The sequence below is a fragment of the Leucoraja erinacea genome, chromosome 26 (assembly GCF_028641065.1).
Source record: "Leucoraja erinacea ecotype New England chromosome 26, Leri_hhj_1, whole genome shotgun sequence".
NCBI classification, from domain to species: Eukaryota; Metazoa; Chordata; class Chondrichthyes; order Rajiformes; family Rajidae; genus Leucoraja; species Leucoraja erinaceus.
The window spans coordinates 7,441,510-7,467,351 of record NC_073402.1 but is presented as its reverse complement, the minus strand read 5'-3'; the positions used below and the strand labels follow the sequence as shown (position 1 = coordinate 7,467,351).

At 43.1% G+C, this 25,842-nt stretch overlaps 1 protein-coding gene across 4 annotated transcripts in view; it reads left to right on the top strand.

Moving 5' to 3' along the window:
* inpp5b (inositol polyphosphate-5-phosphatase B) overlaps positions 1–25,842 on the top strand; it is a 135,423-nt gene that overhangs the window by 22,543 nt on the left and 87,038 nt on the right. For 2 of the 4 annotated variants that reach the window (XM_055656076.1, XM_055656072.1), the window contains 2 exons: positions 341–451; positions 11,888–12,058. In XM_055656076.1, the coding sequence (XP_055512051.1) occupies positions 341–451; positions 11,888–12,058 (282 nt within the window). Of the gene's footprint in view, positions 1–340; positions 452–3,464; positions 3,658–11,887; positions 12,059–21,473; positions 22,008–25,842 lie in introns of those variants that run through there. The other 2 variants (XM_055656073.1, XM_055656074.1) reach the window with 2 other exon arrangements.

Here is a 25,842-nt window from a genome sequence, read left to right as displayed (position 1 = left end):
TTTATAGTTTTCATGGTTGCACAATGAAATTATGATGAAGTAATGTCCAAGTTATAATTGGAAAAATGATACATACCAACCAGAATATTTAATCAGTTCTGTTGTGACCTTTTGCTGTTGGAAGTGCTTCATTGAGATAATGACTAACCAAATTGCAAAAATAAACTAGTTTCTATGTCTTAATATGATGCAAGTTCTGTGTTAATGACGTGTTGTTGGCTTAACTATATCCATAGTTTTGTGGTATCGGGGTTTGGATGTACAAAAGCAAAACTCTACAGATGCTAAAAGAACCAGACACAACAGTTTTGTTCTAAAATGGTTGTTGACAACTCCACAGGTTCTGACACGACTGTTAAAATAACATCAAATGATGTTGATCAAGTGCTTGAGCTGCCATTTGGTTCACAGAGTAGGATTTTCCTACAGGAATTACACAAGGCATGTGGAGGTAAGAATTATTATTTTTTTGTTAAAGCCTCAAATATCCTGAAGATTTAGGGCCACAAGAAACTGTAGAAGCTGGAATCATTATCAAAACACAGAGTGCTGGAGGAACTCAGCGGGCCAGACAACACCTATGGAGGAAATGGATGGGCGACATTTTGGGATGGGACCCTTCTTCAAACTGAGGGGCCAACAGGGATCATGAATGCTAAAGATATAATCAACATCAGGACAACATTATGTAATCAATAACCAGTATCAATCAGTGCTAGAAAATCCCAGAGGTGTGTGGCATATAACTATTGCTCTATGATAATACCTGCACATTCACCTTTTTCCTTCCCACCATCCAGGGACCAAAACATACTTGGTGAAATAGCAATTCAGTACAGGTTTCAATTTAGCGCACTGGATTTGATGCTCACAATGAGGATTCCCTCACATTGGAGATACCAAAGGCAGATTGGGTGACAGCTTTGCAGAAGACAATTGTTCATTCTTACCCATTGCATTCAGGAGTGTGTATTTGTCATATGTACCATTTATGAACCAGGGCAACAAAATTCCTACTTGCTGCAGTTTTTCAGGAACCTTCCATTCTGACATCTGTTCATTTCTTCTTATAATGTTCCACTGAACTCCAGAGCTTTGGAGGCATTGTATCACAGCTTCTCACTACATGTGTTACAGCCTCAGATTTCAACATGGAATTCAATTATTCTAAATTTCCAGCCTTCCCAGTTACTATTCAGAACTTGCCAGTTCTCATGAAAGGTTGTTACCAAATAAACATTTTTGGCTCTCCACAAACGCTGACTGATCTGGGTGTTTCCAACATCCTCTTTTACATCTGTTTTGAAGCTTAGTGGTTGGCGATCATAATATCCACAGATCTTTCCTATAAATAGCGAGAAAAACTACAAATAAGCGTAATGCGCTGCTCGTTGTGGTGAGATTGTTCACAAAAGTTGGGGTGTAGTTGATATAGGTGAGGTGGGTTTTGATAGGCAGATAGTGGACAAATCCCCTCTCACTTGGATCAATCTATTACCTACCAGGCTTTGTCCACCCTCTCCTCTCTTTCAGCTATCTTCACCCCACCCTCTCCTCCCACAATCAATCTGAAGAAGAGTCCCGACCCGAAACGTCATCTATCCATGTTCTCCAGAGATGCTGCGTGACCCATTGAGTTACTCCAGCATTTTGTGTCTTGTTTTATAAGTCACCATCTGCAGTTCATTGTTTCTAAGATAAGTGAAAACAGTTTTTACATAGTTTATCCAGAGTGTTTTAGTTGCTGAATGTGATCTGTGGGGGGTTATCGTCAATTTCTCTTGCACAAGGGCCGGTTCAATGATATAAAGATGGAAAATGCTGAAAACATTCAGAATTTCAGGCAACATCTTTGCAAAGAGAAGGGCCCAAAACTGAAAAAGGGAGAAACCTGCAGAAATGGTGAGGAGCAGGTGATAGGATGAAGGGTGTTAAGCTATAGCATTAGCTGATGAGAGAGAGAGGATAAATGGATCAGACAGTGTTTTTATAGAGAGATAACTGAGTGAATACCTCATGTGTATCCATCAATGGCCTTTTCTGACACAAGCAATGATAGAAAGTTGTAGACACGAAGCACTACTGATGCGGTTTATAAAAAAAGACAAAGTGCTGGAGTAACTGAGCCGTTTACACAGCATCTCTGGAGAACATGAATCGGCAATGTTTCAGATTGTAGTAGGGGAAAAAAGCTGGAGATTGTTTAAATTTTATTTCAAGGTATAATGTGCACAAGAAGGGGGGTGGGGGGTGTGGTGGTGAGGGGGTGGAGGGTGTTCTTCAAGCTTACACTGGATATGCTATAACAGTGCAGGAGACACAGACACAGGTCAGAGTGCAAGTTGAATGGAGATTTCAGATCAGTAGTTTGCTGAGGTCAGATTAATCTCATTCATTGTAGCAATATGTAATTGGAATTTGATATCTATGTACTTAAAAGTCTGATCTTGTATGGGGATGTATTTGTTTGTGTGCTTGTTTGTGTATAATCACATCTTCTCGAAAAATCTACGCAGTAACGATAAAATGTTTACATATTTTGGTAGATATTTTTTCCATGGAGACCAAAATCACCTTATCAGAAAATTCAATGCTTTATTTCTTGAGTTATTACTCTAAATGTTCAAAAATCGGACAAAAATTGAAATAAAAACGACTGTCTTTCGCTGATGATGTCACAATGGGTCTGCGTGCCTGCCATCTTCCACGCGCTGCGAGTGACGTCGCCCCCCCCCCCCGACCCCTCCCCCCACCGTTATTCAAAAGTCGTACCTGGAGATTAAGTCGTGCCTTGCAATGAAGCCGCCGATCTCGCAGTTCTATGGTCGCCCACCGCTCACAGTCCTTTGGTCGCCGCTGCCGGAGATGAAATCGGGCCCCTGCCTCTGCCCTCTCTCTCTGTGCCTCTCCCCTCTCCTCTCTCTCTCTCTCTCTCTGTGCCTCTCCCTCTCTCTCTCTCTCTCTCTCCTCCCCCACTCTCTCCATGTCTCTGCCCACTCTCTCCATGCCTCTGCCCTCTCTCTATGTGCCTCTGCCTTCTCTCTCTCTGCCTCCCTCCCTCTCTAGCAGTGCTTGCGAGTTGGGGGCTATGCATGAGTGAATAGGGTGGGGGATGGGGTAAAAGGAGCGAATGAATAATATTAATATAATATCAAGGGGGGTGGTTAGTGTGTGTGGTTAGTGTGTGTGTGGGGTTGTTAGTGTGTGTGTGTGTGTGGGGGTGGTTAATGTGTGTGGGGGGTGGTTAGTGTGTGTGTGACACAGCAGGCTGCCCCCCCCCCCCTCTCCCCGCAACTGCACGTTGAGGGGACAGGACCCAACGGTCTAGTTATCTTTTAAACCAATCTGCACTTCCTCCTCATCTCGATCAAAGGAGTGAGGTTCTTGCAGTGAGGCTGCGCCGTTGCACCCTGCAGTCAGTTACTTATTCACAACTTCCCAGAAAGCAGGCTCTGTTTTTGATGGTGACATTTTTCTCATTGTTGTGCTTATTTAATCAATTATATCATGTACAGAAGCCTAACTTATTCACATGCATTTTTGACCCTCTGTGTAAGCAAAACGGATTATTACTGTGTCTTCAGAATTGTTGAAAGTGGGTCTATGACTGTAGAAAAATACGCACTTTAATGTTTAAAAAACGCAGAAATTACAGTGGTAAGTACTGACATTGACTTGACAAGTGTGTTGCATGAGCAACATCCATTTAGATGTATTTTTACATGTAGAGGCTATAGTTATTATGCATCATATTAACAACGAATGCTGTGCACTTCATCGCTGCTTTAAAATTGCTGCAAAATGAGTATTGTGGTCTTAATGCGTCCTGTCTGAGGTATTTTTGTAACTAGGCACAGTTTGAAGGAACTGAGCGAAAAACATTGACATTAATGACACTCTCAACAACTTAGAAATGTATTTGTTCTTGTTAATGCAATCGGTCCACTTGATTGTCTTTGCAAAGTTTCTTGCAAATGTTGTAAATGAAAGGAGAGAGGTGCAGGTTGACTGCTCGGGTAGTTCGCAGTGTTTTTGGCTGAAGGGTGGACACAATAATTGTGCGGCACAGTGGTGCGGCTGGTAGAGCTGCTGCCTCCCACCACCAGAGATCCGGATTAAACCTTGACTACGGATGCAGTTTGTGTAGAGTTTACATGATCTCCTTGTGACCGTTTGTGTTTCCTTCGGGTGGTCTGGTTTCCTCACACATTCCAAAGATGTGCAGGTTTGTAGGTTAATTGCCCTCTGTAAACTAAATTGCCGCTAGTGTGTAGGGCGTGGATGCGAAAGTAGGATATCACAAAACTAGTGTGGTCATTCGACAAAGGTGATCGATGGTCGGTGTGGACTTGGTGGGCCGAAGGGCCCGTTTCCATGCAATCAATCAAATAATTGGGCATCATCGTGATTTGAAAGGTTATCCTAGTTGCTGTTAATAGTGCATATGTGGATGATGCTAATAAACTTTACTGATGTATCCTCTTTCCAGTTTTAACTTGTTCAAGCTTGTTCTAATAACACTGAAGCAGCTGCAAATACTTGTGATAAAGCTGGCTTTAGTGACAGGGTGTTCATGGGTATGCAAAATGAAAGTTGTAACAGATCGTGGTACTGTAGCGGGTTTGAAATTCATTCTGACATCCTCAGGATGTGGGAGGAAACCGGAACACCCAGAGAAAACCCACCCAGGGAGAACATACAAACTCCACACAGACAACACCGGAGGTCAGGATCGAACCTGGGCCCCTAGCTCTGTGAGGTAGCAGCTCCATTAGCTGCACCACTGTGCTACCTGATAAATTAACTTTGACTTGAGTGCAAATTTAATGTTATTTTCCACAAATGTTGACCAAACTGCTGCAAGTGTGTCCCCTGCATGTTCTGCTTTTTATTTCAGATTTCCAACATCTGCTGCCTTTTGAATTGTAGCCTGGGTATAGTGGTTTGGTAGATGTCATTTTTCTCCTCTGTTCTGAAGTAAGCTGCACCGTAACATGTGCCCTGAGTCCATGGTCAAGCTGCTGCTGGCAGAGCCCCTCATGGGTGGTTTTCACAGTACACAAAAATGCTGGAGAAACTCAGCGGGTGTTTAAGAAGGAACAGCAGATACTGGAGAATCGAAGTTTTCACAGTGTTGCTTTCAGTTTGTCCAACCTTCATCAGCTTGCTGCAGAGCTATGACCACATGGAGCATGACTAGCATCCTCCTCCTGTCAATTCCTCTTTCCTTAACTGACCATAGCTCGTTCAAGATCAAGAGAGTTTATTGTCATGTGTCCCAGATAGGACAATGAAATTCTTGCTTTGCTTCAGCACAACAGAATATTGTAGGCATAAATAAATACAGAACAGATCAGTGTGTCCATATACCATTGAATATACACACATAAATAAGCATATAAAGTGCAATAGACTGTTAAAGTTCAGATTTTTGTTTGAGTTGAGTTTAGTAGTCTGATGGCTGAGGGGAAGAAGCTGTTCCTGAACCTGGATGTTGCAGATTTCAGGCTCCTGTACCTTCTACCTGAAGGCAGCGGAGGGATGAGTGTGTGGCCAGGATGGTGTGGGTCCTTGATGATGCTGCAAGCCTTTTTGAGGCAGCGACTGTGGTAGATCCCCTCGATGGTAGGGAGGTCAGAGCCGATGATGGACTGGGCAGTGTTTACAACTTTTTGCAGTCTTTTCCACTCCTGGGCGCACAAGTTGCCGAACCAAGCCACGATGCAACCGGTCAGCATGCTCTCTACTGTGCACCTGTAGAAGTTCGAGAGAGTCCTCCTCGACATATCGACTCTCCGTAATCTTCTCAGGAAGTAGAGGCGCTGATGTGCTTTCTTTATAATTGCATCAGTGTTCTGGGACCAGGAGAGATCTTCGGAAATATGCACGCCCAGGAATTTGAAGCTCTTGACCCTTTCCACCATCGATATAAACGGGACTGTGGGTCCCCATCCTACCCCTTCATAACTCCACAATCAGATCCTTGGTTATGCTGGTGTTGAGAGCCAGGTTATTGTGCTGGCACCATTTGGTCAGTCGGTCGATCTCACTTCTATACTCTGACTCGTCTCCGTCAGTGACACATCCCATAACAATGGTGTCGTCTGCGAACTTGATGATGGAGTTTACACTATGACCGGCAATGCAGTCATGAGTATAGAGTGAGTACAGCAGGGGGCTGAGCACTTGCGGTGTTCACGTGCTGATTGTTATCGAGGCTGAGACATTTCCACCAATACAAACAGACTGTGGTCTGTGAATGAGGAAGTCGAAGACTTAGTTGCAGAGGGATGCACAGAGACCCAGTTCTGAGAACTTGGTAACCAGCTTGGAGGTGATGATTGTATTAAATGCTGAGCTGTAGTCAATGAATAACAGCCTGACATATGAGTTTTTGTTGTCCAAGTGGTCCAGAGCGAAGTGGAGAGCCAGCGAGATTGCATCTACGGTTGATCTGTTGTGGTGGTAAGCGAACTACAGTGGGTCCAGGTTTTTGTCGAGGTATGAGTTGATTTGCACCATGTTCAGCCTCTCAAAGCACTTCATCACCACAGACATTAGTGCCAGTGGTCGATAGTCATTGAGGCACGTCACCTTGCTCTTCTTGGGCACCGGTATTATTGATGCCCTTTTAAAGCAGGTGGGAACCTCAGACCTCAGAAGTGAGGGGTTGAAAATGTCCGTAAAAACTCCAACCAGTTGGTCTGCACAGGTTTTCAGAACACGACCGGGTATACCATCAGGTCCAGGAGCTTTCCGAGGGTTCACCCCTCTGAAGGATTTTCTGTGACTCTGTGACTGTGACCGAAAAACCATCACGGCGAATTGGGGCTCGGGAAGGCACATCAGTATTCTCCCTATCAAAGCGTGCATAGAACGCATTGAGCTTGTCAGGGATTGATGCTTCTCTGACATTTGAGCTGCCTCCTTATATCGCCTTGTAGGAAGTGATGGCATTCAAGCCCCGCCACAGTTGCCGAACATCAGTCTCATCCTCCAGCTTGGAGCAAAAGTCCCTTTTTGTGTTTTTGATGGCTTTACCAAGGTCGTATCTGGACTTCTTGTAGACCTCTGTATCTTCGGACATTAATGCCCAGTGTCTGGTCTTCAGAAGAGTGCGGATCTCATAGTTCATCCAAGGCTTCTGATTGGGAAACACTCGGAAGGTTTTTGTAGAGATGCAGTCTTCCACACATTTCTTATGAAGTATGTAACAAATGTGGCGTATTCGCTCAGGTCTGTTGCCGAGTCCCTGAACATCGCCCAGTCTACAGACTTCAAACAGTCCTGAAGTTCTTCTTCAGCCCCCCCCCCCCCGACCAGCTCTGAACAGTCCTCACCTCAGGGGGTGCGCTCTTCAATTGCTGCTAATGTCTGAGGGTAAAGGGCCTGTCCCACCAGCATGCGTCTAGCGCGACCAAACCTGGTCGCGTGAGGCGTACGGTCTCGAGGGTCCGGTCCCACTTCGATCGGCGGAGGCGTATGGAGTTGTGCGGGGCTGGGCTCCAACAATCTTGCACTGTCCGAAACTCCCGCGCGCCAACGGCCTGCTGGCCCGCAGGCGCATAGAGGGCGTCTCCTGACGTCGAGACGCAGCGTCTTGATGTAGTACGCCTAGTCTTGACGGCGTACGCCTAGCGCGTGGCGTTGCACGATGACGTCACCGCCCGACGCTGAGCGACGTCCAAATTCAGTCGGCCTGCCTCCTGCCAAGCTGATTGGTGAGTATGATGTTGGGACGAGCCCCGCTCAACTCCATAAGCCTCCGCGGTTCGAATTGGGACCACGTTTGGTCGCGCTAGACGCATGTAATCGCATGCTGGTGGGACAGGCCGTTTAGGCTTAAAAGTCATCCCATCAATTCTCAGCAGTCATTCAGCACTCAGTGTTTTTGTTTAGCATGAATGCCCTGATGTTCTTATAGCAGACAAACTTACTTCACACTAAAGTACACATCGTCAGATTTTAATAAAGGCCATTTTTATACATTTTGGTTTCACCATGTAGAAATTACAGCAGTGTTTATACCTGTGCATAATAGTTCCCCACATTTCATGGCATCATAATGTTTGGGACACAGCAATGTCATGTAATTGAAAATAGTCATGTTTTTAGTATTTTGTTACATATCCTTTGCATGTAATGACTGCTTGAAGTCTGCGATTCATGGACATCACCAGTTGCTGGGTGTCTTCTCTGGTGATGCTCTGCCAGGCCTGTATTGCAGCCATCTTTCGCTTTTGCTTGTTTTGGGGGCTAGTCCCCTTCTGTTTTCTCTTCAGCATAAAAAAGCATGGTCAATTGGGTTCAGATCGGGTGATCGACTTGGCCACTCAAGAATTCACCATTTTTTAGCTTTGAAAAACTCCTTGGTTGATTTAGCGGTATGTTTGGGATCATTGTCTTGCTGTAGAATGAATTGTCGGCCAATAAGTTTTGAGACATTTCTTGAACTTGAGCAAATAGAGTGTGTCTATGCACCTCAGAATTCATAATGCCACTGCCTTCAGTAGTTGTATCATCAATGAAGATAAGTGAGCCAGTACCTTCAGCATGCCCAAGCCAATACACCTCCCCCCCCCCCGGTAAGTCTAAGGTTTGGCTGATGTCTCTAACAGTTGTATTCTTGTTTCTCATTCTCATAATGGCTTATTTGACTTTCATTGGCACAACTATGGTCCTCATGTTGATAAACAGCAAAAAATGTCCAAAGGCGATGGAAAGACTGGAGGAAAGACTAGGTGATGAGAGCTCTCTTATACCAGCATTAAGGAGACATTTAAATACACCTGAGCAATTGCAAACACCTGTGAAGCCATGTGTCCCAAACATTATGGTGCCCTGAAATGGGGGGACTATGTATAAACACAGCTGTAATTTCTACATGGTGAAACCAAAATGTGTAAAAATGGCCTTTAATAAAATCTTAATAAATAAATGTGCACTTTGACCAAATGTAATTTTTTTTCTCTTACAAATCTCAAATTGTGAAGCACAGAGGCAAATAAATAAATGATGGGTCTTTGTCCCAAACATTATGGAGTGCACTGTACCACCGTCAATATCTCTTGTTTCCCTTTCCCTTGACTCTCACTGAAGAAGGGTCCTGGTTCCTTTGTATTGTGAGATTGGGGGCTAGGATGGCTTGTGATGCAATATCACCTGCAAAACAGATAGTTGGTCAATGAGTTGAACACGACTCTGACAACAGTGGGAACATTCTGGTCAGCCTCATCTTGACCGAAATGGGGAAATATTCACAATGGTTTCTACTCTATTTCCATATGGACCAGTTGCGAACCCCTGCTGTGGAGCCTAAAGTAACAAATAACGCAGATTGTTAATGTATTGCAGTGAGGAAGCAGATGGCTGTGAAACTGAAACTTATGTAGGAATGACAATCTTTGAGAAAGGAGAAAATTCAATGTTCATACCATTGGTTTGCAGGCAATCATATTTTAATCTCCTTTGAAGTATAAGCAGATATTTTTATTTGCTAAAATTTGGAAAGACATCAGAATTTTACAGATTGACGTTAGGTCCATTGATGTCGAAACAAGGAACTGCAGATGCTACCTGACAGAAAAAATCCTCCAAGTGCTGGAGTAACTCAGCGGGTCAGACAGCATTTCTGGAGAACATGGACTGGTGACATTTTGGGTCAGGGCACTTCCTCATTATAACCGTGGTGTTGGGGGGAGTGGCGGAGGAGAAAGAAGAAAGAAGGCTGGAAGAGAGGAGGGCAGGAAAAAGCCTGGCAAGGGATAGATGGACCCAGCCAACGAATTGCGAAACCAGCGGACGGATGTAGTAGAAGGGGAGGGGGAGGGGAAAAGTAGGTGATAGTGGGGCACAGGGAAGAGAAGGGGGAAAAAGAAAGGTGGGATGGGGGTTTAGTTAGTTACCTAAAATTGGAAAATTCAATGTTCATACCATTGGGTTGTAGGCTATGAGGTGCTGTTTCTTGAGTTTGCTTATGGCTTCGTTCTGGCAGTGGGGGAGATGCAGGACATAAAGACCAGTGTGGAATGAGAAGAGAAGTTAAAATGGTTAGCAACCAAGAGATCCAGTCGATTTTAAGGGCCTGTCCCACTTGGGCGACCTAATCCACGAGTTCTGGCGAGTTTGCCCTCGACTCATACTCGCAGCATGTTCAACACGAGGTCATAGGAGGTCTTCGTAACTCTCCTTCATGCTCCAGAGTAGTCTCCGTGTACTCGAGGCCTCAGCTAGGTCGCGGCGTTTTTTCAATATGTTAAAAAATGCCCGCGATTAAAAAATGGTCGCCATGGAAAAAATCAATACTTTTTTTATTCGTAGGTTTAGTCGTAGTAGGTCGGCATGTTACTCGTAGGTGATCAAGGGTAGTCGAAGGTAGTCATAGATAATCTTCATCAGACTACGTAAAGCAGGTCTCCCCACTACACACCTACGGACTTTTTATAGGGGGACAATCGAGAGCACATTGACCTACGGCATCACTTCCTGGTTCGAGAGCTGCAAGGCGTACGAACGGCACCAACTAGACAGGATTGTGAAGACCGCCAGCAGCATTATTGGTGCTCCACTCCCTTTCCTGCTGGACATATACAGGAAGAGATGTATCAGCAGAGCCATCTCCATCATCAAAGACCCCTACCACCCATCGCATCACATATTCTCCATCCTGCCATCTGGGAAGAGGTACAGGAGCATTAGCTGCAAAACCAGCAGGATGCTCCTCAGCTTCTTCCCGCAGGCTATAAGACTGCTAAACGGACTTTGCCCCCTGCCAAAGTATCGCGCACCAACCACCAACCTGGACACACTGCAGCAGAGCCACTGTTGTGCCGCTGCCGATCGGAACGCCTGTTGAATGTTTAGTAGAGTGTTAAATTTGTTCATGATATATGTATTTTTATTTCTATTTATTTTTAATGCACACTGAATGGACACTGGTTGAGCAACGTTTTTTTGTTTCCTCTGGGTATGTGAATACTCAGGAAATGACAATAAAGATATACAATACAATCATAGTCGAAGGAGATCGAAGGAGGCCATCTTCACTCTCCACTATTCCGTGTCCAATTTTCCCGAAGTTAATCATAGCTAGTCGAAGCTGGTCTTCAACAAAGTCGAAGGAGGTCTTCTACATCATTGCTATCACTTTCAAAATTCAGAATACAATAAAAATATTTGGCCACGTAGAAGTTGGATCGCTAGAACATAGAACAGTACAGCACAGGAACAGGCACATTGGCCCACAAAATCTGTGTCGAACATGATCCAACACCAACCTGCACACCTATCTACCTGCACACAATCAATACCCCTCCATTCCTTGCGAATCCATGTGGCTATCTAAAAGTCTCTAAATGTCACTATCGTTTCCACCACCAACCCCAGCCAGTGTGCTCCAAGCACTCAATACCCTCTGTGTATAGAGAAACAGTGGGGCTTTGATTTGTCCTTTGCATACCTCTCATCCATTTGTTCTTTGCACTTCTTCATATCTCAAGTTTCCCCCTCCCCTCACTCAGTCTGAAGAAGAAACTCGACTCGAAACGTCACCTATTCCTTTTCTCCAGAGATGCTGCCTGACTGAGTCACTCCAGCATTTTGTGTCTCTTCGACAGAAAAACAGTCAACATTTGAGATCAAAGTTCCTTCCTGCTTTGCCTTATTTCAGGACAATGCATTACCGTAATAATCTTGTCAAGTTGGTGTCTGATCTGAATCCATTCATTCTTTCCAGTAACAGACTATTAATGAATGATGGTGTGGCTGGATATGTATAAAGACATGTAAAGGTTATTTGTGAATTTTTACAATGCAAATTATGCAACAATGGTGATAGGAAAAACAATGAAAGATGTACTCTGCTTTACATGTGATTTTACTATTGTAGAAGTACACAAACAAGCTGCCCCTGGAGGATTCTCGCTTCAATTTCAGTGGCTGGCAAAGTACCAACAAAAGAAAAATTCACAGCTGCACAGATGCCAGGGGGAAGAATATCCAAATGATACCGCATCCTCACTCTCTTGCGCAGAAGAGGAAATGGCCAGCAAAATAGGCGGTAAATTTTTATAATTATTTCCTACAAACTTCATCTCCTCAAGCAATGTATGTGGTTCCTGGTGAACTGAGAATGCTGAATTAATTTGTGAGTGTTTGACTAACATCAGATATTGATCATCCTATTGTTCCTCTGAACATTGTCTGAATAATATTCAGAAATGTAGACCTAAAACTACTGAAACCCATGTGTCCAAGACTGATTGGACTTCTTTCAATATTACCCACAGCTAAGTTGCTCTAAACTGGTCGGTAAAAATAATACAAGGAAGTTTTCCTCACCTATGTTCTCAATGATAATTTACTGCATGCAATTGTGTTAACATTCTCCAGTAAAGTAATATTTTGCTGTTCATGCTTGTATAAGTACATCAGTTATACAGAAAATGTTATGGATCTTGTGCATTTTGCAGTAACTTGGGAATTTGAGATTGTAAATGTCTTGCTAGTTAAGTGGTCACTTGCATCAGTGCTGGAGTAACTCAGCGGCTTAGACTGCATCTCTGGAGAACATGGATGGGCGACGTTTCTGATTGGGTTCCTTCTTGAATTTGAAACGTCTGAAGAATGGTCCCAATCCAAAATGCTCCTCCAGAGATGCTAACTGACCCGCCGAGTTACTCCAGCACTTTCGGTTCTACGCAGGATTCCAGTATCTGCAGTTCCTTGTATCTACATGGCCACTTTCTACATTGGTTTGTTCCCACATTTCACTGTGAAAGATTTCACATGGAGAGTTGGACTGCTCAGCTCAATAGATCTGCACTGCATCTTTCAGAATGAGCTGTCTAATTTTATTTGCCCAGGAGGCAAAAATATGGTAATCAAACTTAGCCTGCTCTGCCATTCAATATAATTATGGCTGGTCATGGCGTCTTCTCTGGATACTCCGATTTCCACCCACACCAAAGATGTACAGGTTTGTAGGTTAATTGGCTTCTGTAGATTATAAATTGTCCCGAGTGTATCGGCTAGTGCTAGTGTACGGGGTGATTGCTGGTCAACACGGACCACGGTGAGCCGAAGGGCCTGTTTCCACACTGTATCTCAAGTCCCTAGCAATAGATATCCCAACCAGGGGAAATATCCTCTCAGGCTCCTTCAGCACAACCTTTCTACATGCATCAACTCTTCATCCCAGGAATGAACTGCCCTGAACTGGTCTCCAGTGCAGGCACATTTATCCTTTGGACCATCTATTCCTCAGGAACAGCTTCTTCCCCAATATTATCAGGTTTTTGAATGGTCTTTCCGTAAGCGGACAGTGCTGTAGTAACTCAGCAGGTCAGGCCGCATCTGTGGAGAACATGGATAGGTGACATTTCGGGTTGGGACCTAGTCGTTCCATAAGCTATGGCACTGTCCGATTCAATGCTACTCCATTACAGAAATTCGAATTTGTGTACATTGTGGTGCCACAAGAACTATATTCTGCATTCTGTACCTTCCCCTTAGCTCTACCTATTGTACTTGAGTTTGACTTGATTATTTATCTATTGTGTACTGACCTGATTGGATCGGCCTGGATAGGGATGTGGAGAGGATGTTTCCTCTCGTGGGAGAGTGTGGACCAGAGGCCATAACCTCAGAATAAAAGGATGTGCTTTAGTAAAGAGATGAGGAGGAATTTCTTTAGTCAGAGGCTGGTTAATCTGTGGAATCCTTTGCCGCAGATGGCTGTGGATGCCAAGACATTGGGTGTTTTTAAGGGGCAGATTGACAGATTATTGATTAGTAATAGTATCAGAGGTTAAGGGGAGAAGGCAAAGGAATGGGGTTGAGAGGGATAGATAGATCAGCCATGATTAAATGGCAGAGTAGACTTGATGGGCCGAATGACCTAATTCTGCTCCTATAAGTTGTGAACATGATAGCATGCAAAATGTAACTCTTCACTGTACTTCAGTACATATGACAATAATAAATGTAAACCTATGTGTAAATCAAACATGCACATTCCTCTAGATGTAGCTACACATATGTCCTGTAAAATTACATCAATGTTATACTCCAACCCTTTGCAATAGGAATCAATGTTCCATTACTTTCCAATTATTTGGTATATCTGCTTGCTAATTTTGTGTTTCAATTACTAGAAATCCTAAGTTCCTCTTTTACCGCTACACTTTGGGTTACCACCAGCACTTTGTGTTTATTGTAAACCAGCATCTGGAGTTCCTTGTTTCTACACTACATGCTACTTATAATAGCCATATTTTTGTTTATGGTTCAGAGTTTTGCCACTTTGTTCATGGTCTGTACTTCAAGAGCAGTTTGTCATTCAAAATTCCAGAATCTATTCATCTTTAAGCTTTATGGCATTGAAATTCGAAGGAGCATAGTACAATGTTGCATAGGGATTAAAATAAAAAATAAGGATTTTTCAGCAAGTATGAGTTTTGTGTGCACGGTTTGCATGGTTCCTGTTTGTCTGGCAGTGTGATGGAGACCAGAAGTGATGTCACACAGGCCATTATCACTTCATAGCTTCAGTAATCCTCTTCCAAGTCATTAATTCTCAAATTAAAGTTGACGATGCTCCTCAGCTATTCACTCAGGTAAAAATTAAGTAAGGGGCTAAGCCAGATTTTTTTGCTGATAAAATTTGTCATACAACACGGAAACAGGCCCTTCAGCCCAATTTGTCCATGCTGAACATGATGCCCCATCTAAGCTTGACCCATTTGCCCGCATTTAGCCCATATCCCTCCAAATTTTTCCTATCCATGTACCCATGCAGGTGTCTTTTTAAATGCTGCTATTGTACCTGCCTCAACTACTTCCTCTGGTTGCTCGTTCCATATACCCACCACCCTCTGAGTAAAGAAGTTGCCCCTCAAGTTTTTATTAAATCTTTCCCCTCACAACTTTTAAAACCATTACCTTTTATTCCAAACCAGCAGACACTGAATGGTCACTGTTGGTGTTATTGGTCTTTGCAGTTACCAGAGACACAAATGTAACCTATTATAATGGAATGGCTAGGCAGATGGACACCGAGCTCAAGTGATTACAAATTTTGTGTGAAAAATCCCCAAATATAATAATTATGTGAAAAATCTTTACTCCTGAATCCAGCAAAATGCATTGGAAGATTTGCTATTTATTGTAGCTCTAAACAAAACTGCTATGATTGTTAAGATGCTTTAAACAGGTCTTGTGTGCCCCTTGCATAGGATTATTGATGGGTAATGTGTCTGGTTCAATCACAACAGCATTACATTGAATGACATATGGTTAGACTGCTGGCCAATTATACACGATAAAGCTACATCCGATACCTTCAACGACCTTATTCAATAGCAGATTTAGATTATCTTTCCCGATAAGCATTGACTATTTCTTAGAAAAATAATGGAGCTCAAATGATCATAGGTACAATAGTGATAGCAATGTAAGCTCAAGGCTCAGAATGCAAGCCACAGTTTTCAAATTGCAGATGGCACAGGCCTTGGCAGTACCTGTATTATGAACTGTGAAGAGGAATATGATTGATTGCATCAGACAGGCTGGTGGAAGAGCAAATGCAAAATGTTTAATGCAGAGAAATGTGAGATGATACATTTATGTAGGAACAATGAGGAGAAACTTTATAGAGTAAAGGGTTCAGGACCAGAGAGACCTGGGCACAGACACTAAAAGTGACAAGACTGGTATAAAGTGCGGAAAAAAATCACCAGGTTATGAAGAAAGCAGACGATTAGGCTAACACGAGTTTGGGTTTTATTAATAGAGGCGGAAAGGCAAATAATTCTAAACATTTATAAATCAATGGTTTGATTTAACTGGAATATTCTGTTCAAACGTGGCAGGAAAATGTAAGGGCATTCAAGAGGATCCAGAAAAGATATACAAGCATTAGTTCCTGAGATAAAGGGTTACTGTTTACAGTTTTCTAAAGAGAAGAAGAAGCTGGCATATGTATATGAAATATTGGGAGGGTTGGAAAGAGTGGAGGGGTTTAGGACTAGGTCACGGATACACAATAAAGGCCAAGAGAATTAATGGTGATGGGAAGTGAAACTCTTATGTGATTGGAATCTGGAACACATAGTCTGCAGATGTCGTGGAGGCAGGTTCCATTGTGGCTTTCAAGCGTGAATTGGCTATATTTAAGAGGGAGTTAGATGTGGCCCTTGTGGCTAAAGGGATCAGGGGGTTTGGAGAGAAAGCAGGTACAGGATACTGAGTTGGATGATCAGCCATGATCATATTGAATGGCGGTGCAGGCTTGAAGGGCCGAATGGCCTACTCCTGCACCTATTTTCTATGTTTCTCTGAATTGGTTTGTATATGGTGAGGAAGAAATAGCCATTTTATGAAGAAAGCAGCTTCAAGAAAGGATGGTTAAAACTAATGTTGCTTCTATGCGCAAGATACAAAGCTGTCTGAAGAATGGTCCCGACCCAAAACATCACCTGTCCATTCCCTCCAGAGATGCTACCTGACCCGCTGAGGTCCTCCAGCACTTTGTGTTTTACCTTTTTTCAAGATGTAATTCAACAGGATTGACAGTTCTAAAATATGATTGCCAAATTGTAAACATCAAGACTTCATTTATTTGGGGAATTCTTCATATCCGATCATTCATTCACACTAACAAAAATACTTTTCTGATACAAAAATACTTTGTAGACCCTTTTTTGTGGGTGAACTAACACATCCTGAATTTTACATACGATTTTGTAACCATCAGGGTCATAAGTGTAAGCCAGCAGAAATATAAAATAATAGGAATCATTTTCCTATCTCTACGAGGCCCTGGCAAGCAAAGCACATTTTTAAAAATGTTATAAGCATTTGCTAACATGCATTAACATTGCTCTGTCCTGTAACATTCACCTGAAAGTATTGTTTTATGAACACAGAATTCTGCAAATAAATTTATACTAAACCCAATAGATTTTTTCTCGTCCACCCTTGTATATACTGACCCAGAAGTAACATTTTGGTTTGAGGCATGATCTGTACAATGAATACAATCTTTTAAAAATATATTTTCAGTTAATTATGATTTTTTTTTTTACCCCATCACTATGGGAAGGTGCGGTGGCACAGCTAGTAGAGGCCTGGGTTCTATCCTGACCTCGGATGCTGTCTGTGTGGAGTTTGCCTGTTCTCCCTGTGATTGCTTGGTTTTCCTCCAGGTGCTCTAGTTTCCCATGGGTTTGTAGGTTAATTAGCCTCTGTAAATTGCCCCCACTATGCAGGGACTAGACTCGAAAGTGGGATAACATAGAACTAGTGTAAACAGGTGTTTGATGTTCGGCATGACTTCGGTAGGTTGGACTTTTTCCTAAGCTGTATCTTTCAATCAATCAGTTCAATTGATTACCTTAAAAAAGTAAGTGATCAATACCAGTGTTCCAGATTCTAGCATCTGCAAATCCTTGTGCCTCCATTCTGAGTTATGTTTACTGCTGACAGACATTAATGAAACCTCTATAAAGCTCAAACCCACAAAACACCAAATGGAACAAAAATGGTATCCTGTTTTCATTTTAGAACTTTCTGGATACAGCAGTCAATAAAGTCAGAAGATTCAAAAGTGAACAGGTGGCAACCTTTACGGTCAGGCAAGTAGGAATAAAAATGCCTGTCACTGGCACTGGGCATTTGACTTGCTGTTTAAGCCTGCAGTCACTTTGAACGATAAATGGTCATAACAAAATGTTATAATCAGGCAGCTCATTCCTGGAGTCTGAACACAAGTCTCAGTACAATTAATCATCAATCATCCCAGTTAAAGCTGGCCCGGTGTTGTAACAAGCTCGAGATGTGAGTGAAGAACAGTCTGTTCGTTGATTTATCCAGTAATTTGCCGAGCTTACCAAGGTCATATATTATAGTTAAGTTGGTGCCAACATTTGGATGAGGTGTTTCAGCACGTTTTAGATAGATCTGTCAGGCCAATGTTTACCTGCATGTGAAATAAAAACTGAAAATGTTAGAGGTGTTCAGCAGGTCTGTATGCATTAAAATATCTGACCTGCTGAATGCTTACAACTTTTAATGTTTTTATTTTAGATTTTGAGCATCTACAGTTTTTGGGGTTGTGCGGGTCAGTTCAAGAACCTGATGGTTTAGGCAAGTAGCTGTTCCTGAACCTGGTGGTCTGGGGCGTTCAGCTGCTGTACCCCCTACACAATGGTAGCAGTGAGATTTATGGTATGGAATTCCATTTATTAGCTGTTGTTGTGGATACTTTTATGGATGTTGGATCTCTTGAATAGTCCTCCCAACCTGGATAATCTCATTCCATGATGATTTAGTTTAGTTTATTGTCACCTGGACTGAGGTACAGTGAAAAGCGGTGTTGCGTGCTAACCAGTCAGCAGAAAGACAACACATGATTACAAACGAGCCATCCTCAGTGTACAGATACATGATGAAGGGAATAATGTTTCGTGCAAGATAAAGTCTAGTAAAATCCGATTAAAGGTAGTCTGAGGGTCACCATATTCTGATGATGTTGACATATTCTGTTGTTGTTTACATGTTCTGTGGTGTTTACATATTCTGCTGTGCTGCTGCATATAAGAATTTAATTGTTCTATCTTAGACATATGACAAAAAACCACTCTATACTTAAGGTACATACTAGTTCAGGACTGCTCTCTAGTTGTTGGGAGGATGGTTCAGTTGCCTACTAGCAGCTGGGAAGAAACTGTTCCTGAATCTAGACAGTTCTTCCCAGCTGCTACCATAAGATGTTGGGTGTACCTCCTGAAACTACATATGAAGGTATAACCAACAAGGTACAGTTTGTTTGGGAAGAGGGCATAGCCCAGATGATGGAGATCCCTGATGATGGATGCCACCTTCTTGAGGCAGCACTTCAGATAAATGCTTTTGGTGGAGATGAGCACTGTGTACCTGATGGGCCGGGCTGAGTCCATCCTTCTCTGCATAAGACCATCTAATTTAGCTGCTGTCTCACAGCTCCAATTACCTAGTTTTAGCCTTGGTGGGGTTTGGAAATTCTTCCTGCAACCTTCCGTGTGTTTTCTTGAGGTGCTCCAGGTTCTTGCCTCGATGCAAGACAGGGTAGCACGGTGGTGCAGCAGTAGAGTTACAGCACTAGAGACCCGGGTACGATCCTGACCATGAAGGCTGTCTGCGGAGTTTATATTCTCCCTATGACCACATGGGTTTTCTGTGAGTGCTCCGGTTTTTTCTCACACTCCAAAGATGTACAGGTTTTTAGGTTAATGGGCTTTGATAAGACATTTAAATTGTCTCTAGTGTGTAGGATAGTGCAAGTGTACTGGGGTGATTGGTGGTTGGTGTGGACTCGGTGAGAAGAAGGGCATGTTTCTGCGCTGTATCTGTAAAGTAAAGTCTAAAGATTCAACAGTATGTGGGTTGGTAGGCTATTTGACCACTGTGAATTCTCCATAGTACAGGTAGGTGGGAGGACCTGGGGTAATATGGGGAAATTAGATGGGACTTTGTGATTCTTTGTGAGCCAGCATTGATTCAATGGGCAGAATGGCCTTCTGTGTTGTGAAGAAATATGAACATGAGAATTAGGGGCCTATGTATAGCATTCTGACCCCTCATTTCTGACCTATTCATATGAATGTGACTACTTGTTTACCTCAAAGACTGCTTACATAATCAGAAGGAAGTCATAGCAACTCCATGTTCTTCTATAGTTTAGGTAGATTTATCACTAAATAATTTGACCACAAGATATTGTAGAATCTTTTAATGCACTGGACCACAACATTTGTAACACTGTTAACACCTCATTATATATTTAGCACTTTCTAACGTCCCCATAAACTTGTGGTTTTTTGTCGATTCATACCTTCATGTTAAAGTGAGGTTTATTAGATTCCTCTCAGATAAACAGAGCAAACTTAACAATGCACCAGGTTATCAGTGAAGCTCAACACCAGTATTTTTGATGTCTCTTTCCAAAGATTCTGATTGTGTTGTATAAATGGTGAGTGATTCACAGGTGTTCAAAAAAATCTGAGCACCCTTTTCCTCCGAAGAAAGACGCAAAATGCTGGAGTAACTCAGTGGGACACAAAATGCTAGAGTAACTAGCAGGACACAAAATGCTTAGTAAGCAGTTGGGAAGATTGGGATAAATGCAGGTTGTTTTTTTGCAAGAGGGTTTGAATACACAAATAGAGACGCCCAAACTCCCATGTACATCTTGAAGACGCGCCCTGACCCAAAGCTTCATCGATCTATTTTCCTCCAGAGACGCTGCATGACCCACTGAGTTCCTCCAGCAGTTTGTTTACTGCTCAAGGCTTCTTCCTCAGGCAGTAGTCAGATTAAGGAAGTGTTCAGATTGTAAGGCACAGTTCTCTCTCCACAAAAACTGACGAACAAAAGGCTGTAATGCACTCAAGCATATTAAATAAATTGTTGATGCATCTTCGTCCTCATTTCAGGATTGCATAGAATTAAGGTAAAGCCAAAGTGAGACAAGAATTTGCTGACGAGAGAATGTTCCCCCCAAAATTCCAGTAATTATGTCCTGCTCCTTTTACTGCTGCAGTCGGGTGCTGGGACAATTGTTGAAAGTCCGTTCCTACGATTTCTGTTCCTCTAAGGAGCCGAAGATAAACACAAAATGCTGGAGTAACTCAGCCGTCAGGCAGCATCTCTGGAGAAAAAAAATAGGTGGCGTTTCGGGTGGAGACCCTTCCGACTGTTTTTGACATTAGTCGGGAGGGATTGGACCGGGGGGACAGGGTGGAATCCAGTTACGTGGAAATGATTTCAGTGGGGCAGGAGCAGTTGTGTTTATCGATTTTGGGGATAAGGTTAAACCTGGCCTTGTGGGGCTGGGGTGTAATAAGGTTGGAGCCTATGGAGGGCAGATGGCTGGCAGTGATAAAACCAGAGATGGTCTGCAAGATAATGGCCTGGTGCTCATCTGTGGGGTCATGGGCCTGGAGTAAGTAGGAGGTTTAAGGAGCCACTGGATAAATGTGCCTGCCACAGCTCGAGGGAATGGTGGGGCAAGTAGTGTCCCGAATAGGATTTGGATTTGGTTATTGTAGTCCAGGATTACCCCACTCAAATAGAGGTGTGTGGTCACCCACTCTCATGTAGCAACAGGACAGATGTCCTTTGTCTGAAGAAGAGTCACGACCCGAAACGTTGCACATCCATGTTCTCCAGAAATGCAGTCTGACCCATTTCTTCTCTCCAGAGATGCTGCCTGTCCCGCTGAGTTGCTCCAGCATGTTGTACCTATGCTGTGTGGCCTACTGAGCTACTCCAGCACTTTGTGTCTTTTTTGGTAAATCAGCATCTGCAGTTCCTTGTGCCTGGAGATTTCCTTTGTTATCTTGTAAGACAATCTGAACCACTGCAGCTGTTGTTTCTGCTGATGTGACACTTGATTCTTTTGCAAACAGCTCTTGCAGTGCAGCATAGATGTTGATTATTATACACAGTATATTTGTAAGCATGATACATGCATGCCTTTTGATGAGCACTGCGGTTATATCTTACCTTTTGCTACAGGTTTTGATTACTCTCAAATGAATTAATTAACAAACATTTGTATTTTTGAAATATGAGCAGGCATTCCAACAACGGGCAGCATTTAGATTAACAAATAAACTTGTGTACTTTGGTAAAGCACACTGCCTTTTTGCATATCTTTCATTCGTTGTTCTTTATCTCTCTACATCATCGTCTATATCTCTCGTTTTCCTTATCCTTAACTAGTCTGAAGAACGGTATCGACCTGAAACGTCACCCATTCCTTCTCTCCATGGTGCTGCCTGTCCCGCTGAGTTACTCCAACTTTCAGCTTTTGAATCAGCACTGGCTCAGTGATTGATTAGCTGAGCCTGAAATCTAAGTTTCAGTGATGTCATGCTGGCTTTGAATAATGAGGAACTTGTTAAAGACCTGATGGCAGAATGCAGCATTGAACTGTGAAATGTCCACAAAAGACGCTTCAAATACAGGTTGAAATACTTCCCCTTTTTTTACGTTCGGAGCCGGTGTTGTCACTTGTACTTCCCAGGACTTTTTAACCATTATTTATGAGTGAATGAGAGGACAATATCTCATTTTGGTTTGAGCGTAAACTACTGCTTGTAAAGGGTGTTTGTCTGACTTAGTAGAAAATTGACGAGGACAAAAATTGGTTCAGCCTTGTTTTCAGGCGCAGAGTTTTCAGATTGTATTGTAATTAATTTATTAGTAAGTATGTAAAAACAAACAAGTAATTTGATTTGCCATACAGTCGTACAGATTGTGAGCGTTAGTAAATGTTGGAGGCCCAGGATTTATTTCAGGTGGTTGTCAGGTATTCCTAAAAAATGTATCAACCAACACAGGAAGTTTGAACATTGTGATTGATATTGTTGCTTAATATTCTTTGTTTTTCTGCACCTCTGTAAAAATACAGCAACGTTTATACCTTATGGACAATTAATATTAATGGCTTAAAATCTTTGTGATCTGTAGTTTCAGTGAAATTATTGGAGATCAAATGTTATTTTTTTACAAATTAATTCATGAAGCAAAAAGACACGCAGAAACCTGTGGCGTTTCTTGCAGTTTAAATTTTTTTAATTAATGCTGTTTGTGTGAAATTTGGCATTTGGTTGTTCCTTGTCAGTTGTAATGTTAGTCTGTTTAAAACTAAATCCATTCTGTCTGAAGAAGGGCCTCGACCCGAAACATTCCTTCTTTTCAGAGATGCTGCCCGTCCCGCTGAGTTACTCCAGCTTTATATGTCTATCTTTAATCCATTCTGTTACTTATTTATCCTTGAATCATGACCCCACAGACATTAATGTCACACGCCAATTCTGATTTCATTACTTCCAACTTTCTGCCCTCGAAAGGCTCCAACCTTATCGTTACCCAGCCCCGTAAGGGCCGATTTTTTCTTCTCTCCAAAATGCACAAACAGAGCTGTCCTGGCAGACCCATTGTTTCTACTTGTTCATGTCCCACCTAATTATTTACTATACCTGGCCCAATCCCTCCGTACCTATGTCCAAGACACCTCACAAGCTCTTCGTCTCTTCAGTGACTTCCGTTTTCCAGGCCCCCATTCCCTCATCTTTACTATGGATGTCCAGTCACTCTACACCTCCATCCCCCACCAGGAGGGTCTTAAAGCCCTCCGATTCTTCCTCGACCGCAGACCCAGTAATTTCCATCTACTAATACTCTCCCCCGCCTAGCAGAGCTGGTCCTTACCCTCATCAACTTCTCCATCGATTCCTCCCACTTCCTCCAAATCCAAGGCGTAGCTATGGCCGCTCACATGGGCCCTAGCTATGCCTGCCTCTGTAAGGTACATCAAACAATCACTATTTCAGGCATACACTGGCCCTATCCCCGAACTCTATCTCCACTATGTTGACGACTGAATTGGTGCTGCCTCCTGCACCCATGCAGAACTCACTGACTTCATCAACATCACGACTAATTTCCATCCTGCACTCAAATTCACCATCTCCGACATCTAAATCTCACCGTCACTATTACAGGAGGCAGACTATTGACTGACACCTACTACAAACCTGACTCCCATGGCTATCTTGACGACACTTCTTCCCACCCTGCTTCCTGTAAAGACTCTATCCCCATCTCCCAATTCCTCCGTCTACGCCGCATCTGCGCCCAGGATGAGGTTTTCCATACCAGGGCATCGGAGATGATCATTCTTTAGGAAACGAGGGTTCCCCTCTTCCATTATAGATGAGGCTCTCACTAGGGTCTCCTCGATATCACGCAGCTCCACTTTTGCTCCCCCTCCCCCCCATTCGTAACAAGGACAGAGTCCCCCCTGGCCTCACCTTCCACCCCATCAGCCTTCGCATACAGCATGTAATCCTCCAACATTTTCGCCACCTCCAACGGAATCCCACTACTGGCCACATATTCCCATCTACACCCCTTCCTGCTTTCCACGGAGACCATTCCCCCCACAAGTCCCTGGTCAACTCGTCCCTTCCCACCCAAACCACCCCCTCCCCAGGTACTTTCCCCTGCAACCGCATGAGATGCAACACCTGTCCCTTTACTTCCCCCCTCGACTCCATCCAAGGACCCCGATAGTCTTTCCAGGTGAGGCAGAGGATCAGTTGCACCTCCTCCAACCTCATCTACTGTATCCACTGTTCCAGGTGTCAACTCCTGTACATCGGCAAGACCAAGCGCAGGCTTGCCGATCGTTTAGCTGAACACCTCCGCTCGGTCCGCCTTAACCTACTTGATGTCCCGGTTACTCAGCACTTTAACTCCCCCTCACATTCCCAATCTGACCTTTCTGTCCTGGGCCTCCACCATTGTCAGAGTGAGGCCCAGCACAAATTGGAGCCTCATATTTTGCTTGTGTAGTTTACACCCCAGTGGTATGAACATTGACCTCTAACTTCAGATAGCCCTTGCTTTCCCTCTTTCTCCATCCCCTCCCCTTTCCCAGTTCTCCCACCAGACTTACAGTCTCTGACTACATTCTATCTCTGTCCTACCCACTCCCCTGACATCAGTCTGAAGAAGGGTCTCAACCCAAAATGTCACCCATTCCTTCTCTCCAGAGATGCTGCCGGTCCCGCTCCAGCATTTTGTGTCTACCTTGGATTTAAACCAGCATCTGCAGTTCTTTCCTACACAGTAACTTGTTTACATACGTCTCGAAGGAATATGAAACAGAATGGTGGTTTGCCCTTTCCTTCCATAGCTCTTCCTTCCCAAAGGTGGAGTTATTATGTAAACAAAATATGGATAATCTTTTCCATGGATAATCTTGATGAGTGTTGTGCTTGTTAATTTAACATTTATTTCGTTTGGAAATTGTTTTAAAGACCTGAGATGAATATAGCGCAGATACTGTAGGTTTATTAATTTCACGTGTACTGAAATAGATTGAACGGCTTTGTTTTGCATGCCCTTCAATCAAATGAGATAATACTTTACATAAATACAATGAAGCCAAGCTCAAGTACAATCGGTGGAGCAATGGGAAAGATACAGCATGCAGAATATAGTTCTCAGCAGGATAGCGTTATCCTTCCATTGACAAAGTCAAATGTCTGCAATGAGTTAGAGGTGAATTGGACAGTACCCTAGCTTGTGGAAGGGGCAATTGAAATCTGATAACAGGAAAAGAAGCTGTTCCTGAGTGGTGATAAGCGCTTTCAAGCCTCTGTATCGTCTGTCTGACGGGAACAGGAAGAAGGAATGACTGGGTGGGATAAGTCTTTGATTATTTTCACTACTTTTCTGAGGCAGCATGAAGTGTAGATGATGTCAATGGTGAGGAGTGTGGTCTTTGTGACGGACTGGGCTCTGTCCACATCTCTCCTCAATTTCTTGCATGCTTGGGCAGAGCTGTTCCAAAACCAGCTGTAATGCAACTGACAGTGTGCTTTCTATGGAGCATGTGCGGAGGTTTGTAAGAGTCATTGGATTCTGCTGAGTGTCCTCAGTCTCCTGAATAAGTTGAGGCGTTTGTGTGCCATTTTAGTGAATTATTACTTTTATGTTGTTCTATACCACCCCATGTATTGTCAAGAATCATTTATCATGTTTTCTGGTTGTTATCTTATCACTAAAGAAAACAAGCACTTTTAGTGCCAAACATTTGTTCTGTTTACACAGTGTATTGTATCCTTGTATCCCTTGGTTATCAACTCTTCCGCAACCAACAATGGGCCATTATGGGCTCCACCCTTTATTGGACATCTGTTGCCAGTCCTATTTTGGTCTGGCCTTTTCCTACCTCCAGTTCCCTCCCCTCTACTTTCAGTCATAAGAACAGTTCTAGCCCAAAATGTC